Genomic DNA, 14,065 nt, shown 5'->3' on the forward strand with positions numbered 1-14,065 from the left:
TCCCGTTTTGTTCAGGTCAGTTACATTATAAATACTTAAAACTATACAACAAGTAAAATAAATTGATATAATTTGTAATTTCCGTTTAATTTGAAGTATTTATAATGTAACTAACCTTACCTAATGGAAAATTTCTGTTATTTAGGTATTCACGCGCACACGGCGAAATATAAAATGGCGAGGGTCGAATGATTACATAGGTCTTGTATTGCAAATTAAGAACGGCGATATCTCCAAAAGTAATTGGAATATCTTATCTCTGCAGGCGGTCATGAAAAGAGGACGTAAAAGAGCATATAATGAAAGTTATTTCAGATTTGTACGATTTTTTTTGGCGCTAATCCGTACACTACATATTTACCTTCTCTGGCTATTCTGAAATCCTAGAGTGCCCCCTCCGAGGTGAACCTCTGGATCCGCCACTGCTTGACGGACCATCGGCTAGCCATGCAACAGTGATTCCAGCTACATGTTACCTGCCATCTACATCAGTGACTACAACTACAGGTGGCCTGTCATCTACGTCTAAAGATTCAGCTACAGATGGTCTGTCATCTACATTTGTCGGTCCAGTTGCAGATGGTCTGGCACCTACACCTGTGGATCAGGCTACGAATGCCCCGCGACATATGCCTTTAGATTCAGCAACAGAAGGCCGGCCATGTACACTGGTGGTTTCAGCTGCACCAGTGTATGCAGCTACAGACAGCCTGCCACCTTCATCAGTGTCTCCAGCTGCAGATGGCTTGCCTTCTACACCAGTGCGTCCAACTACTGACAGTCTGCCACCTACACCTACATTAGCAGATCTCACAGCCTTTAGAAAAATACTGTTGAAAGCAGTTACCCCTAAAGAGAATAGAGATAAAAGCAAAAAGAAAAAATTAACTTTAAACAACATGGCTCTAACTGAAAAAGATGTTATGAAGCAAATGGAGGAAGAGAAAAAAAAAGAGACATAAAAGAATAAAAGGACGAAAGGGAGCAAAAGAAAAGAATATTAGAGACAGAAGTGGAAACTGAGAAAGGGGAACCAAAACAACTGAAGATAAGTAGATGAAATACAATTGAAAAATCCTGTAAAAACCAAAAAAAGTCCAAAAAAATAATTGACTCTTCTTCTGAAAAGAGGAAGATGAACCTTTTATTTCAGATGTATCAGATGATGATTTGAACCAGTTTCTTGATGAGGTGACAGATGAAGAAATGTGTTTGGCTGCCAATCAGTCTGGCTTATATAAAAACCCTCTAGTTGAAGAAAGTCATAAACTAACTAAAACAAAATGACTTTGTAGCTGCCTGCTATGATGACAAATGGTACATTGCACAAGTCACTGGCACTTCAGAACTAGGTGACCCACCCAACATGACGACATATTACAACCTACAATTTACGGAAAGCAAAGGACTGAACAAATTTTCTTGGCCAACAAAAGTGGTTAAAGTGCCAACACTACTAGAAGACATTTTGTATATTGTTGATCCTCCGATCCTCGTCAGTTCGCGGCACATTGGTTTAGACCATGCAAACTATGAAAATGTTACCAATTATTTTAATAATCGTGTAAATATGTTTAACATTGTTTAATTCCATAATTTGCTTATTAATTAGATAGGCTTCTTTGGTTTGGGACTACTAAATTAATTGACATAATTTTTCAGTACCTATTAATAGTTTTTATGTAGCCTATTCTGTTATGCTGTTTTTATAAATAGGCAGGCTACAAGATTCTCAAAAAAATTTGCATTCCCATTTTTCAAATGTGTTAGTGCTTGTTTATATGTTTTATATGTATGAGGAGAAGCAAAAGTTGGTCTTACTGTTACAAAGTTTTCTAAACTAGCCAAATCTTCTTGACTTAAAAAAAAAATTGAAGTAGGTTTTTTTGTTTTGTAATACTATTGAACTGTTTGTGTATGATTTAGAAAGCTGTACGTAATAAGGTAAATTTCCTATATAATTTTTATTTAAAAGTATGAATATCTGATAAAATTATTTTTAAATCATAATTTTTGATAAAAATTTTTTTTTCTGGCTAAATCCAAGTGATATACGTACTCTTCTTGCCATACTTTTCTACCACCTATTAGCCCATAATATTAAGAATGCACTGTTTATGGGTTATTACTTATTAGGAGTGCATCCCAATTACCCCCATGCCATGGGAGTAATTGGGTGGTAACTCAAATTTTTTTTTAATATGTGAACAATTAAAAATTATGTAATATAACAGAAAAGTTAACAAATTGCAATATGAAAGAAATGAAACATGTATGCATTAAAAATAAAAATAAGTTGATGTCTGAACAGCTAAATTTATAAAACATACCTCCCAATTCCCCCGCCTACCCTATAATATGCAGGCTTCCACATTATCACAGGGCTGGCTTCCATGTGAACACATGCCACTCCCTGGTGAAAGGACAATCTTCTCTCAGCTTCTATTCACTGTGCCTCAGAAGTCAAGCAACTTGACTGGTGCAGCTTCCAACATAGCATGATGTACAACACTAGCATAAAGAGTGCTGGACAGGCAGCACAGCTAAAAATGCTTCCAAAATCTCACTCATTTATTTTTTGCCACAATGTTTCAGAGAAGCATTACATTTCCTACAGCTGAGTGAGTGTGGCTCAAGAGACGGTTTCCTCTGTGGCAGTGCTGTTCTCGCGACTGATGTTCACGTTCCGAAGTATGTTCTGGATGGCTGAGCGGGTGTGACTGAAGAGACATTTTACTCTGTGGTAGTGTTGTTGTCGCGACTGGCGCTTGTGTTCCGGAGGAGAATGGCGCTCCCTATAACTGAGTGGGTGTGGCTGAAGACAGTTTTTTTCTTTGGCAGTGCTGTTCTTGCGATTGATGTTTATGTTCAAGAGAAGCAAGGCTCTCCTGATGGATGAGGCATTTACTCTGTTGCTTTGTTGATCTACTAACCCTCATGTTCCGTGTAAGTATTGCGCTCCGGACAGACGAGCATGGCTCATAAGGGGCCCTGGCAGTGCTGTTCTCGAGACTGAGGCTTATGTGCCAGATGAGCATGGCACTCCGGACAGACGAGCGAGTGTGGCTCACGTAGCAGTTTGTTCTATTGCAGTGTTGTTCTCGCGACTGACGCTCATGTTCCGGAGGAACATGGCGCTCCGGACGGACGAGCGAGTGCGTCTTATGGATGATGTGATCTGTGGCATCCGGGTCATCAAGATGTACGCATGGGAGAAGCCCTTCGCCATGATCGTGCATGCTGCTAGGAAGTGAGTCTTCTCTAGGACGACCTACCCTAACCTCAACACTGCTCATCCATTGCTGAGTCAAGGGTTTTTTCAGCTAATAGGAGTTAAAATTTGTACTTGCTTGACATTCATACAGAGTATGTCAGAATTCTAACAGCAAATTTTATTTTCCATACAGATTTCAATGTGTTTTTAAACTTTATCATTGTATGACTGCGATTAGATTAGGTGAATTTTAAAGAAAAGCTTCTTTCAACATTTTATAAATACTTAATATTAAGTATTATTTTTATTTTTGAAGAGAAAGAAATTTAGCTCAAACGTATAGAACAGTACTGCTTTGGAAAGTTTTTTTAGACCATAGGTCGTATATGTTATTGTTTCCAACTTATTTTGTTTTTAATATGAACCTGCAGCCATAGTTTGTTGTTCGAATCTTAATCAGTACGTATTGTCATTTAGAACAGGTGTAACCTAGGTTCGAATCAAACTTGGTGCTATCGTTAGCGGAAATGTCTTTCAGAAGTCGGTTACGAGAGTTTAGATTGGTGTGAATGCCAATCAACTTTATATGGTCGAAAGAGGGTGAATGAAGTAGGAAAAGGGGGAGCATAGCAGGGAATGCAATCCACTTTCTTCTTCTTCGCTTCACCCTGGATGTAGAGAATCTCAACATTTCATGAGACAAAAAAACATATCAAACAGAAATGTAAATCCTTTTAAGTCCATTATTCGATAATAACATGAATTATCCTTTAACAACAAAAGTAATATAGTTTTATTTGCTGTTAGTGTCACACTTAAAATATTTTTGGGACTTAATGATTAAAAGTACTAAATTTAATACGAAAGGGGACCTTTTTAGATTAATAATAACTTTAACTATCTGTTTGGTGATATAAATATAATTTTCGTTGAGAAATTCTGAAGATATTTAAAAAACCTTGATACCAAAAACAGTGAAACAAATGTACCTGTAAGACATTATAAATAGTTTATTTAGCTAAGAAGCATTAACATCGAGAGATCATGTAGACATGTAAAACTCAATGTAGAAGAAACCCACAGACAGTGTTTTCTTGAGAGCAACCATCTAACATATATAGCACTAAAAGTTACCTATTTCAAAACTTTATCTTTTCTTACCTACTCTTAATATTAATTCAAAACTGAGCGTGATGAACATTCACAGAAACACGTGTAGTCCCTAATTATTGTTCAGTTATCAACATGGCAATATTAGCTTACCAACTGTACAACATCTGAATGCATCCAAAAATAATTCATGAATCCATCTAAAATAAATACACCATTGAAACTTCAAAAGTAAATTATCTGTTGGTAAATGCTTCAGCATTGTGAAATGGCAAATCAGTACCAAAAATAATTATGTTTTTCAAGTGTCTTGAAACAACATTTTAATACTATCACAAAATTTGGCCAAAGAATGCAACTAAACTTTCTTCTGAAACAACTATATAAAGATTAAACATATACCATTTAAAATTCATTGAAAATAAGTTTATTCAATCACTATTAGGAATTACACATCATATAAATCGCATAATTAATATTTTGTGCCTTGTCTAAAGAAATTATGTCTAGTTGTGAAATTTGATTCAAAGTAGGTGTGCTAAGGCACAAAAGTTTTCAAGGTAAAATGAAATCTACAGAAATTATACTAATTTTTTTTATCACTTTATTTGACATAAACTACCTACTACTCTGCATCTTTAACATAGAAAAATAAACCTTCCTATGTGTTAAAATTTTAAAGTATTAAGTGTAATATTTGTAGCAGCCATAGGAGTTAGATGTAGAACATACATTAGAATTGATAGAAATTATTGCAAAACAAAAAAAAAGGAAATTTGACATGATGCAGACACAACACGAACTTAAATAAACACAATCATAATTTTGCTTTTAAAAACTGTTTTTGACTGGTAATTCTCCAATTGTAATTGTTTTTATTTGTAGTGTTATGAAACAATTCCTTCATTTTTGTATTAGCTACACCCGAGTTTACTTATGACTTGCAAAATTGTAATTTTATCAAATAGGGCTCTGCTCGTGGAGGCTAACAGAGCAGAAACAAAACACAGAATATTTATAAATTTTTCAACCTCCAGTCTTTTTCTTTCAAAATTCTTCCCACACGAACACATCGTCTGATCCACACGTCATGTCTTGCTCTAAACCCCAAACTCACATCTCTATTTTCTCCCCTTATGAGACTCAGGGGTTTCTTGGTGTTGGAAGGGGGGAGAAGGGGATGGGAAGATACAATACTAAGGCATAGGAAAAGGAAGTGAGTATAAATTCCCCCAAAGCATTCTGGGTAACGATGAGGGTCGAGTGTTGGAAAGGGGGGAAAGGTGGGGGCATTGCCAAAATGGATACTTATTATATGGAAGGACATTCTACACAGACATTACATAAAATACGATAGGGTATGGGAGGAAATCTTGAGGGATAAGGGAGGAGGGGAGTGTCCTAATATGATCCTTGTGGGGGAGAAAAAGTATCTTGTGCCCGCATGCCCCTCAACACACATCTACATTCAGGACGTATTTATACACAAAGAACATAACATCGCATTATCCAGGTGAGTACAAGAGCTATAAAAACACGGGGACGCTAAGGGTGACACACTCGCACATCAACGACTCGCCTCTAAGCGCAATGCACCGAACCAGAGAGGAGTCGTGGTGATAAGTCACCTCTATGGGAGTCCTTAAGCAGTTTCCCCATATTTAAACTAACTTGTTTAGCAATTTCCGTAGTCGAGTCAGCCCAGGAAACCACTCGTTCTAGACTTAATCGCTGACAAAAAAATCACGTGTAAAGAACAAACCACAACATAGAGCTATTGTAGAAAATTACAATAAACCTTAAATGAAAATCATAATCAAACACCTTTAATAACATTGTACAGTTTGAACCCATGGTTTGGCGGCCACCTAGATGCCGCCAGGACACGTGATGCCAGCAGCATGGGAGAGAGGTCCCTGAGACAGAGTTGTTCCTGCAGGGTCGAGATGGCAGCGCTAAAGAAGCTCATGTTCACGCGCACATTCATCATGTCTCTACTGCATGTGGCCAACCGAGGCTCTACCTTCGCCACCGTGCTGGCCATGTACTACCTGGACAGTAGCATCCCCGCTGACAAGGTGAGCTGTTATATGCTGCAGCACAAGCCACACACGAGACACAGCACTAGTGTGTAGGCTGAACATTGCTGTAGTGCTGGCCATGTACTACCTGGACAGTAGCATCCCCGCTGACAAGGTGAGCTGCTATATGCTGCAGCACAAGCCACACACGAGACACAGCACTAGTGTGTAGGCTGAACATTGCTGTAGTGCTGGCGATGTACTACCTGGACAGTAGCATCCCCGCTGACAAGGTGAGCTGCTATATGCTGCAGCACAAGCCACACACGAGACACAGCACTAGTGTGTAGGCTGAACATTGCTGTAGTGCTGGCGATGTACTACCTGGACAGTAGCATCCCCGCCGACAAGGTGAGCTGCTATATGCTGCAGCACAAGCCACACACGAGACACAGCACTAGTGTGTAGGCTGAACATTGCTGTAGTGCTGGCGATGTACTACCTGGACAGTAGCATTCCCGCCGACAAGGTGAGCTGTTATATGCTGCAGCACAAGCCACACACGAGACACAGCACTAGTGTGTAGGCTGAACATTGCTGTAGTGCTGGCGATGTACTACCTGGACAGTAGCATCCCCGCCGACAAGGTGAGCTGCTATATGCTGCAGCACAAGCCACACACGAGACACAGCACTAGTGTGTAGGCTGAACATTGCTGTAGTGCTGGCGATGTACTACCTGGACAGTAGCATCCCCGCCGACAAGGTGAGCTGCTATATGCTGCAGCACAAGCCACACACGAGACACAGCACTAGTGTGTAGGCTGAACATTGCTGTAGTGCTGGCGATGTACTACCTGGACAGTAGCATTCCCGCCGACAAGGTGAGCTGCTATATGCTGCAGCACAAGCCACACACGAGACACAGCACTAGTGTGTAGGCTGAACATTGCTGTAGTGCTGGCGATGTACTACCTGGACAGTAGCATCCCCGCCGACAAGGTGAGCTGCTATATGCTGCAGCACAAGCCACACACGAGACACAGCACTAGTGTGTAGGCTGAACATTGCTGTAGTGCTGGCGATGTACTACATGGACAGTAGCATTCCCGCCGACAAGGTGAGCTGCTATATGCTGCAGCACAAGCCACACACGAGACACAGCACTAGTGTGTAGGCTGAACATTGCTGTAGTGCTGGCGATGTACTACCTGGACAGTAGCATTCCCGCCGACAAGGTGAGCTGCTATATGCTGCAGCACAAGCCACACACGAGACACAGCACTAGTGTGTAGGCTGAACATTGCTGTAGTGCTGGCCATGTACTACCTGGACAGTAGCATTCCCGCCGACAAGGTGAGCTGCTATATGCTGCAGCACAAGCCACACACGAGACACAGCACTAGTGTGTAGGCTGAACATTGCTGTAGTGCTGGCCATGTACTACCTGGACAGTAGCATCCCCGCCGACAAGGTGAGCTGTTATATGCTGCAGCACAAGCCACACACGAGACACAGCACTAGTGTGTAGGCTGAACATTGCTGTAGTGCTGGCGATGTACTACCTGGACAGTAGCATCCCCGCCGACAAGGTGAGCTGCTATATGCTGCAGCACAAGCCACACACGAGACACAGCACTAGTGTGTAGGCTGAACATTGCTGTAGTGCTGGCGATGTACTACCTGGACAGTAGCATTCCCGCCGACAAGGTGAGCTGCTATATGCTGCAGCACAAGCCACACACGAGACACAGCACTAGTGTGTAGGCTGAACATTGCTGTAGTGCTGGCGATGTACTACCTGGACAGTAGCATTCCCGCCGACAAGGTGAGCTGCTATATGCTGCAGCACAAGCCACACACGAGACACAGCACTAGTGTGTAGGCTGAACATTGCTGTAGTGCTGGCGATGTACTACCTGGACAGTAGCATTCCCGCCGACAAGGTGAGCTGCTATATGCTGCAGCACAAGCCACACACGAGACACAGCACTAGTGTGTAGGCTGAACATTGCTGTAGTGCTGGCGATGTACTACCTGGACAGTAGCATTCCCGCCGACAAGGTGAGCTGTTATATGCTGCAGCACAAGCCACACACGAGACACAGCACTAGTGTGTAGGCTGAACATTGCTGTAGTGCTGGCCATGTACTACCTGGACAGTAGCATTCCCGCCGACAAGGTGAGCTGCTATATGCTGCAGCACAAGCCACACACGAGACACAGCACTAGTGTGTAGGCTGAACATTGCTGTAGTGCTGGCCATGTACTACCTGGACAGTAGCATCCCCGCCGACAAGGTGAGCTGTTATATGCTGCAGCACAAGCCACACACGAGACACAGCACTAGTGTGTAGGCTGAACATTGCTGTAGTGCTGGCGATGTACTACCTGGACAGTAGCATCCCCGCCGACAAGGTGAGCTGCTATATGCTGCAGCACAAGCCACACACGAGACACAGCTCTAGTGTGTAGGCTGAACATTGCTGTAGTGCTGGCGATGTACTACCTGGACAGTAGCATTCCCGCCGACAAGGTGAGCTGCTATATGCTGCAGCACAAGCCACACACGAGACACAGCACTAGTGTGTAGGCTGAACATTGCTGTAGTGCTGGCGATGTACTACCTGGACAGTAGCATCCCCGCCGACAAGGTGAGCTGCTATATGCTGCAGCACAAGCCACACACGAGACACAGCACTAGTGTGTAGGCTGAACATTGCTGTAGTGCTGGCGATGTACTACCTGGACAGTAGCATTCCCGCTGACAAGGTGAGCTGTTATATGCTGCAGCACAAGCCACACACGAGACACAGCACTAGTGTGTAGGCTGAACATTGCTGTAGTTCTAGCCGTGTACTACGTGGATAGTAGAATATTGGCCTGGTCGTTTCAGCTTTACAGTTTACATCACTTTACAAAATGCTTTACTGCCTCGGGAAAGGGGGTTTTAAATGACGGTAGAACTTTTACAAAATAATATAATTAACTTTAATTTTGTTTACTGTTTTATAGTTGGAAAATTCGACATCAATACTTTGTTAGTGGGAAACACCACTATACACCATCTAAATAGTTTAAATTAACTTGTATTAAACCATCTGAATCGAACGTTGATGTAATCAACCTGCATTTTCTAACTAATTATTGTCACTGAAAATTTAGTGGTGTGAGAGGGTCTAAGATACATTCGTGAATTTGTCCGAACTGTTTACTTAAAATATTGTATCTGCAATACCATGTTCAATAATTTTTTGTTTTTTGTTATATGCCTTTCCGAGATCACATTGCATTGGTTGCTTCGCAATCATTGACACCTTAAATTGAACATAGTCTTTAATGAAAACTTGTGTTTTTGATGTCTTATTATACCAAAACTCTTATTGTGTCAAAAAAATATATATTTTTTTATTTTTAATTTTTATTTTAAATATTAAAAATTTGTACTATTAACAAGTTTATTTATTTAAAATAATGAAAATTAGTATTAAATTTACACTGAGACTTAAGATACATAGGTACTGTTATTTTTCATGTAAATATATTTAGCATTTAAATATAATATCTGTTTTGTTTGTTTCAGGTTTTTCTGTATATTTCCCTCTTGACCATTCTGAGCAATGCTGTCTGCCTACAAACAACTCTATCATGTTTGGCTCTAGTTGAAGGATATTTCTCTATTGGAAGATTAGAGGTATTTTAGTTTTCACATTGCAATTTTTAATCCACAAATTATAAATTTTCTGAATTTTGACATTTTTTGTATGTTAGCACTTCTAAAATGTGCTAGTTACATTTGCTGCACAAAAAATAGATATTTAAAATAGGAGCAATGGTATTAGCCTACTGGTGGTTTTACACATTTTTGGGAGAAAGGGCAGATTTGAAAGTCATGGCAGGGAGAAAAACAAACAACTCAGGGTGTTGATAATAAGACAGGCACCCACAATCAGGGCGCTGCACTCCAATAATGATTGGAACTGTGAATACGACGTGAAGGACGTTGACGAATGTCTTGGCTGCCAGCGCGCATGCGCAGAAGGCTGTAGCCTCATTGGCCACACACACTAGGACAACTCCGCTCATTGGCTCGTGCTGCAAACCTGCCCCTTCTTCTTCGCCACCAGCTAGGAGTGATCCGGATCTTCAGAAAAACTAAACACTATGTTTTCTTTCTTGAATGGCCCATATCGCTAGTACCTGGCTGTCCCGAGTGAGATAACACTTTGAAAGATCTTAACCAAAACAATTACAGAGTGAAGGGAATATAATTCATACTTTTAGCAGTAAGAATTAAACATATTGAAAATAACCAAACTTAGCTATTTTATTAACAAATCGAAACAATGACAAAATTGCTGCTGGCAACGAACCCTTACTCGCCGAAACAAAGTACAAGTTGAGTTCATCATACAGTACCATAGTGTACGAGAAATCTAAAGCCCTAGTGACGAGTCCTTGTCCTTTTTGAATATGGCTTTCAACATGATGAAGCATAGTTCCACCTAATTTATCCCGGCCAGCATTTTTTTTTTGGTCAGAGTACTATGTCACCCCCTATTAAAGATTTAAGGAATTTAGTTGGAGGATTTGTAGATTTTTAGTCCCAGAAAACTTCAGTAAATGTAGACAGAATTTGCAGAGAATCTTGATAAAGCTAGGCATAAAGTAAGCTTTCAGTACAATAAGGATAGGTAGCCTAATCCTTTTGTGGTAAGGCAGGAGTTGTTGTACCATAAGTTTGATAAAGTGACAAAAGTAAGTTTCGAACTGCTAATTTGCTAAACTCCTTTAGTGGTTCTTACAAAATCAAAAAGTTTTTAGGACCAGTTACAGTCCTCTGGGAAGAAGTGCGTAATAGGTTCAGAGTAAAAAAAAAAAGCCATATTTCTCATTTGAAATCTTTTTGTCATAAACAGTCATAGATATATTTTTGGAGCAGCTTAGTTAATTAATATTTGTGTTTTTGTTTTTGTTTTAGGTTGGTTAAGATTTTAACTATAAGGTTTGAGGTATCATTTTATTATTGTTGGTGGCTGTCTTGTGAGAAACTAGGTGTCTTTCGAGAAATGTCTGCTCGCTGCTCACTCGACTGTTGTGTGGCTTACCGTACAACCATGCCAACCCGCAGTATACACGTGAAGAACTGGTCTCGATCGCCCACACAGTCCCCCTATGCTGTACCTCCTCACTGCTCATTCGACTGCCGCGTGACTTTCTCTACAACCATGCCTGCCCGCGGTGCATACATGAACTACTCGTCTCAATCTCCACCCACAGAGTCCTCTCCATTGTACCTGCTCGCCTGTCTGCCGCTAAGACAGACCACGCTTGTTTCTTTGATACGCACACACATATTCTTATATTGTCCTATGCAAATTCTATTGAAGTTAAAAACTAAGTTAAATACATTTTATCATTAACCTAAAACCAATACATTATTATTATAATTAATTAAATTCATTTCTAACAATCCAGAATGTTGAAGTCATTTGCTTGAATGAAAAGGCTTTAAGCCTGAGACACACCTAGGTAAGAACATATGTCTTCACTCAACTTTTACTCTTCCTGCGCACATTTAGGATAACCTAGGCAAGGTAAAAATAATTCCTATGTCTGGTTATTTGGACACAAAAGATGCATTCGCATAACTAAGTTCGGTTGATAAAGTTGGACCTAAGCTAATCTAAAAATATTACACTTGAATTAACTGCTTCCTAAATCTTTCATGGGTAAGGCATAACAAATCCTTCGTGCTTAATTAACACCTAAAGTTCAAGTATTTAAAAAAAATCAATGCATACAAATACATGCTCAGCGAAGTCGCTCGGACACATTATTGGGATTGTCGAGGCGTGTGTGACTGTCCGCAGAGCTTCATGGTGCAGGAGGAGTTTGCGATGGTGACGTCACCTGCCACTGAGAGCACCGGGGGGAGTGGCGAGGGAGCGGCGGTGCTGGCGCGGGGTCTCAGCGCTCGCTGGGTCGCGGGCGGCTCCGGAGACGACACGCTCTCCGACATGGACCTGCACATCGCCCGGGGCCAGCTGGTGGTCGTCATCGGCCGTGTGGGCTCGGGCAAGGTGGGTCCGGCGCTCCCACCGCACACATCTACTGCAGAGTAGAGCATTTTCCTCCATTTTCGACCACTCACTGGCCACTTGCCTGTATAACTGCACTCATAAAGTGTTGCATCTCTGTGGCACTGCCGTGCTTGATTTTCATCCCTAGTGCATTGTTGCATACTTGCAACAACAGCACGTTTGTTGCACGTCCATTAGTAAACAAACAATTTTTTAAAATATAGTTTACACCATCTGTCATGATAATTATGTTGGCAAATTCTTAAACCTAGTATGCCGAAGTTAAGTAAACTTTAGGGCACATTATAAAAATTTTTTATTCAAGTCTCTTGACTGTTTTCCACATCCATATTTACATTTTCAGCCTTATTAATTTTTTCCTGTGATATTTTTTTGCTAAATCGGGAGGTACTTGGGCTAAGTAAGTCTTCTATTTCATACGCTTCTAGCTCATGCTTTTTCCACCCAGAAGCTGCGTTAGCAACAGTGCCTGATTAGTTACCTTCAGTAAAAACTAATAATATGAAAAAAAAAAAAACTGTTAAATATATAGTAGAGAACTTAAATAATAAATATGGCACGAACATTAATACATAAAAATACAAAAATGCAAACACACTTACATTAAATACTCGTAGCACTTACGAACTAAACTAGAAATCTGGCTATGGGATGAGCCTTGATGTTGGAATGAAAACACATACTAATGATTTAAATATCATTTTACAAAATCTGTCAGTTATTTAGAATATTAAAAAATATATTGGTTGGTTGAATACTCCAAACAATGTTAGTGTAGTTTTGTAGTAGTTGGATCGCCGATGGTGTGTTTGGTGGGCAGTGTGTGTGCGCCTTGCAGGCACAAGGCCTTGCCGATGGTCATGTTATGTGAAGGTCGCTCGCTCAGCTGAAACATGGGAGATGTGCTGCCACGGGGTGGTTGGGATGTTAAGGTCGGCCAGGAGATGGACTTAGAGCAAGCGAAAAAGACAGCGCGCATATGTGCAGAGAAATAGGACAGGCCGGAGTGAAGAATTCATACAAATACAGTTACACTTCCAAAGGACACACTTTAAAGTTAGACTTTCTACACTGAAAATTGGTCTGCTCGAAAAAAAAATGACGAGTTGGTCGGACGCGATTCTAGCCAAACCAAACGGTCAACAGTAATAAAAGAACGGTTACAAAAATTAACCGAATACAAACGTGCGGGCACATTCGTAACTATAGGGCATGCCAATGGCGGAACCCTCGTGCCAGGAAGGACACAGAGTATGCAAAAAGTTACTTACTCGTATTTACTTTATATGCCTCATACTCAGAGGTCTTGCCGGGCGATGTAACATGAAGGTTGCACGGCTGTCCAACTGTTGAAAGGAAAAAAAAGGCGAGGGTAAGCCCTGTATTAGTTTCATCGCTGGGTTCACATGTGCGTCGCTGTATTGTCGGTGTGATGTCCATATTATCTGTTTTGGGTCATCGTTTGGTTCTTCTGTTTGTCGTTGTATTGTCCAAGATTGTTGTATGTTTTTGTATTCTGTTCTTGTTACAACTTTCTCGATGATGTTAGCCCACTATTTATTTGTGCTGTGATATTTTTTCTGCCTAATTTCTATGAGTTTAACATTTGGCTATAGC

The 14,065-nt window shown here is 40.8% G+C and overlaps 1 protein-coding gene across 2 annotated transcripts in view; it reads left to right on the forward strand.

Moving 5' to 3' along the window:
- The window catches only part of LOC134532188 (ATP-binding cassette sub-family C member 4-like), a 133,376-nt gene that overhangs the window by 48,241 nt on the left and 71,070 nt on the right, over positions 1–14,065 (forward strand). For both annotated transcript variants that reach the window (XM_063368595.1, XM_063368596.1), the window contains 4 exons: positions 3,094–3,250; positions 6,264–6,402; positions 9,928–10,038; positions 12,218–12,427. In XM_063368595.1, coding sequence (XP_063224665.1) covers positions 3,094–3,250; positions 6,264–6,402; positions 9,928–10,038; positions 12,218–12,427 — 617 coding nt within the window. The remainder of the gene's footprint in view (positions 1–3,093; positions 3,251–6,263; positions 6,403–9,927; positions 10,039–12,217; positions 12,428–14,065) is intronic.

Source organism: Bacillus rossius, chromosome 5, assembly GCF_032445375.1.
Source record: "Bacillus rossius redtenbacheri isolate Brsri chromosome 5, Brsri_v3, whole genome shotgun sequence".
Lineage (NCBI taxonomy): Eukaryota > Metazoa > Arthropoda > Insecta > Phasmatodea > Bacillidae > Bacillus > Bacillus rossius.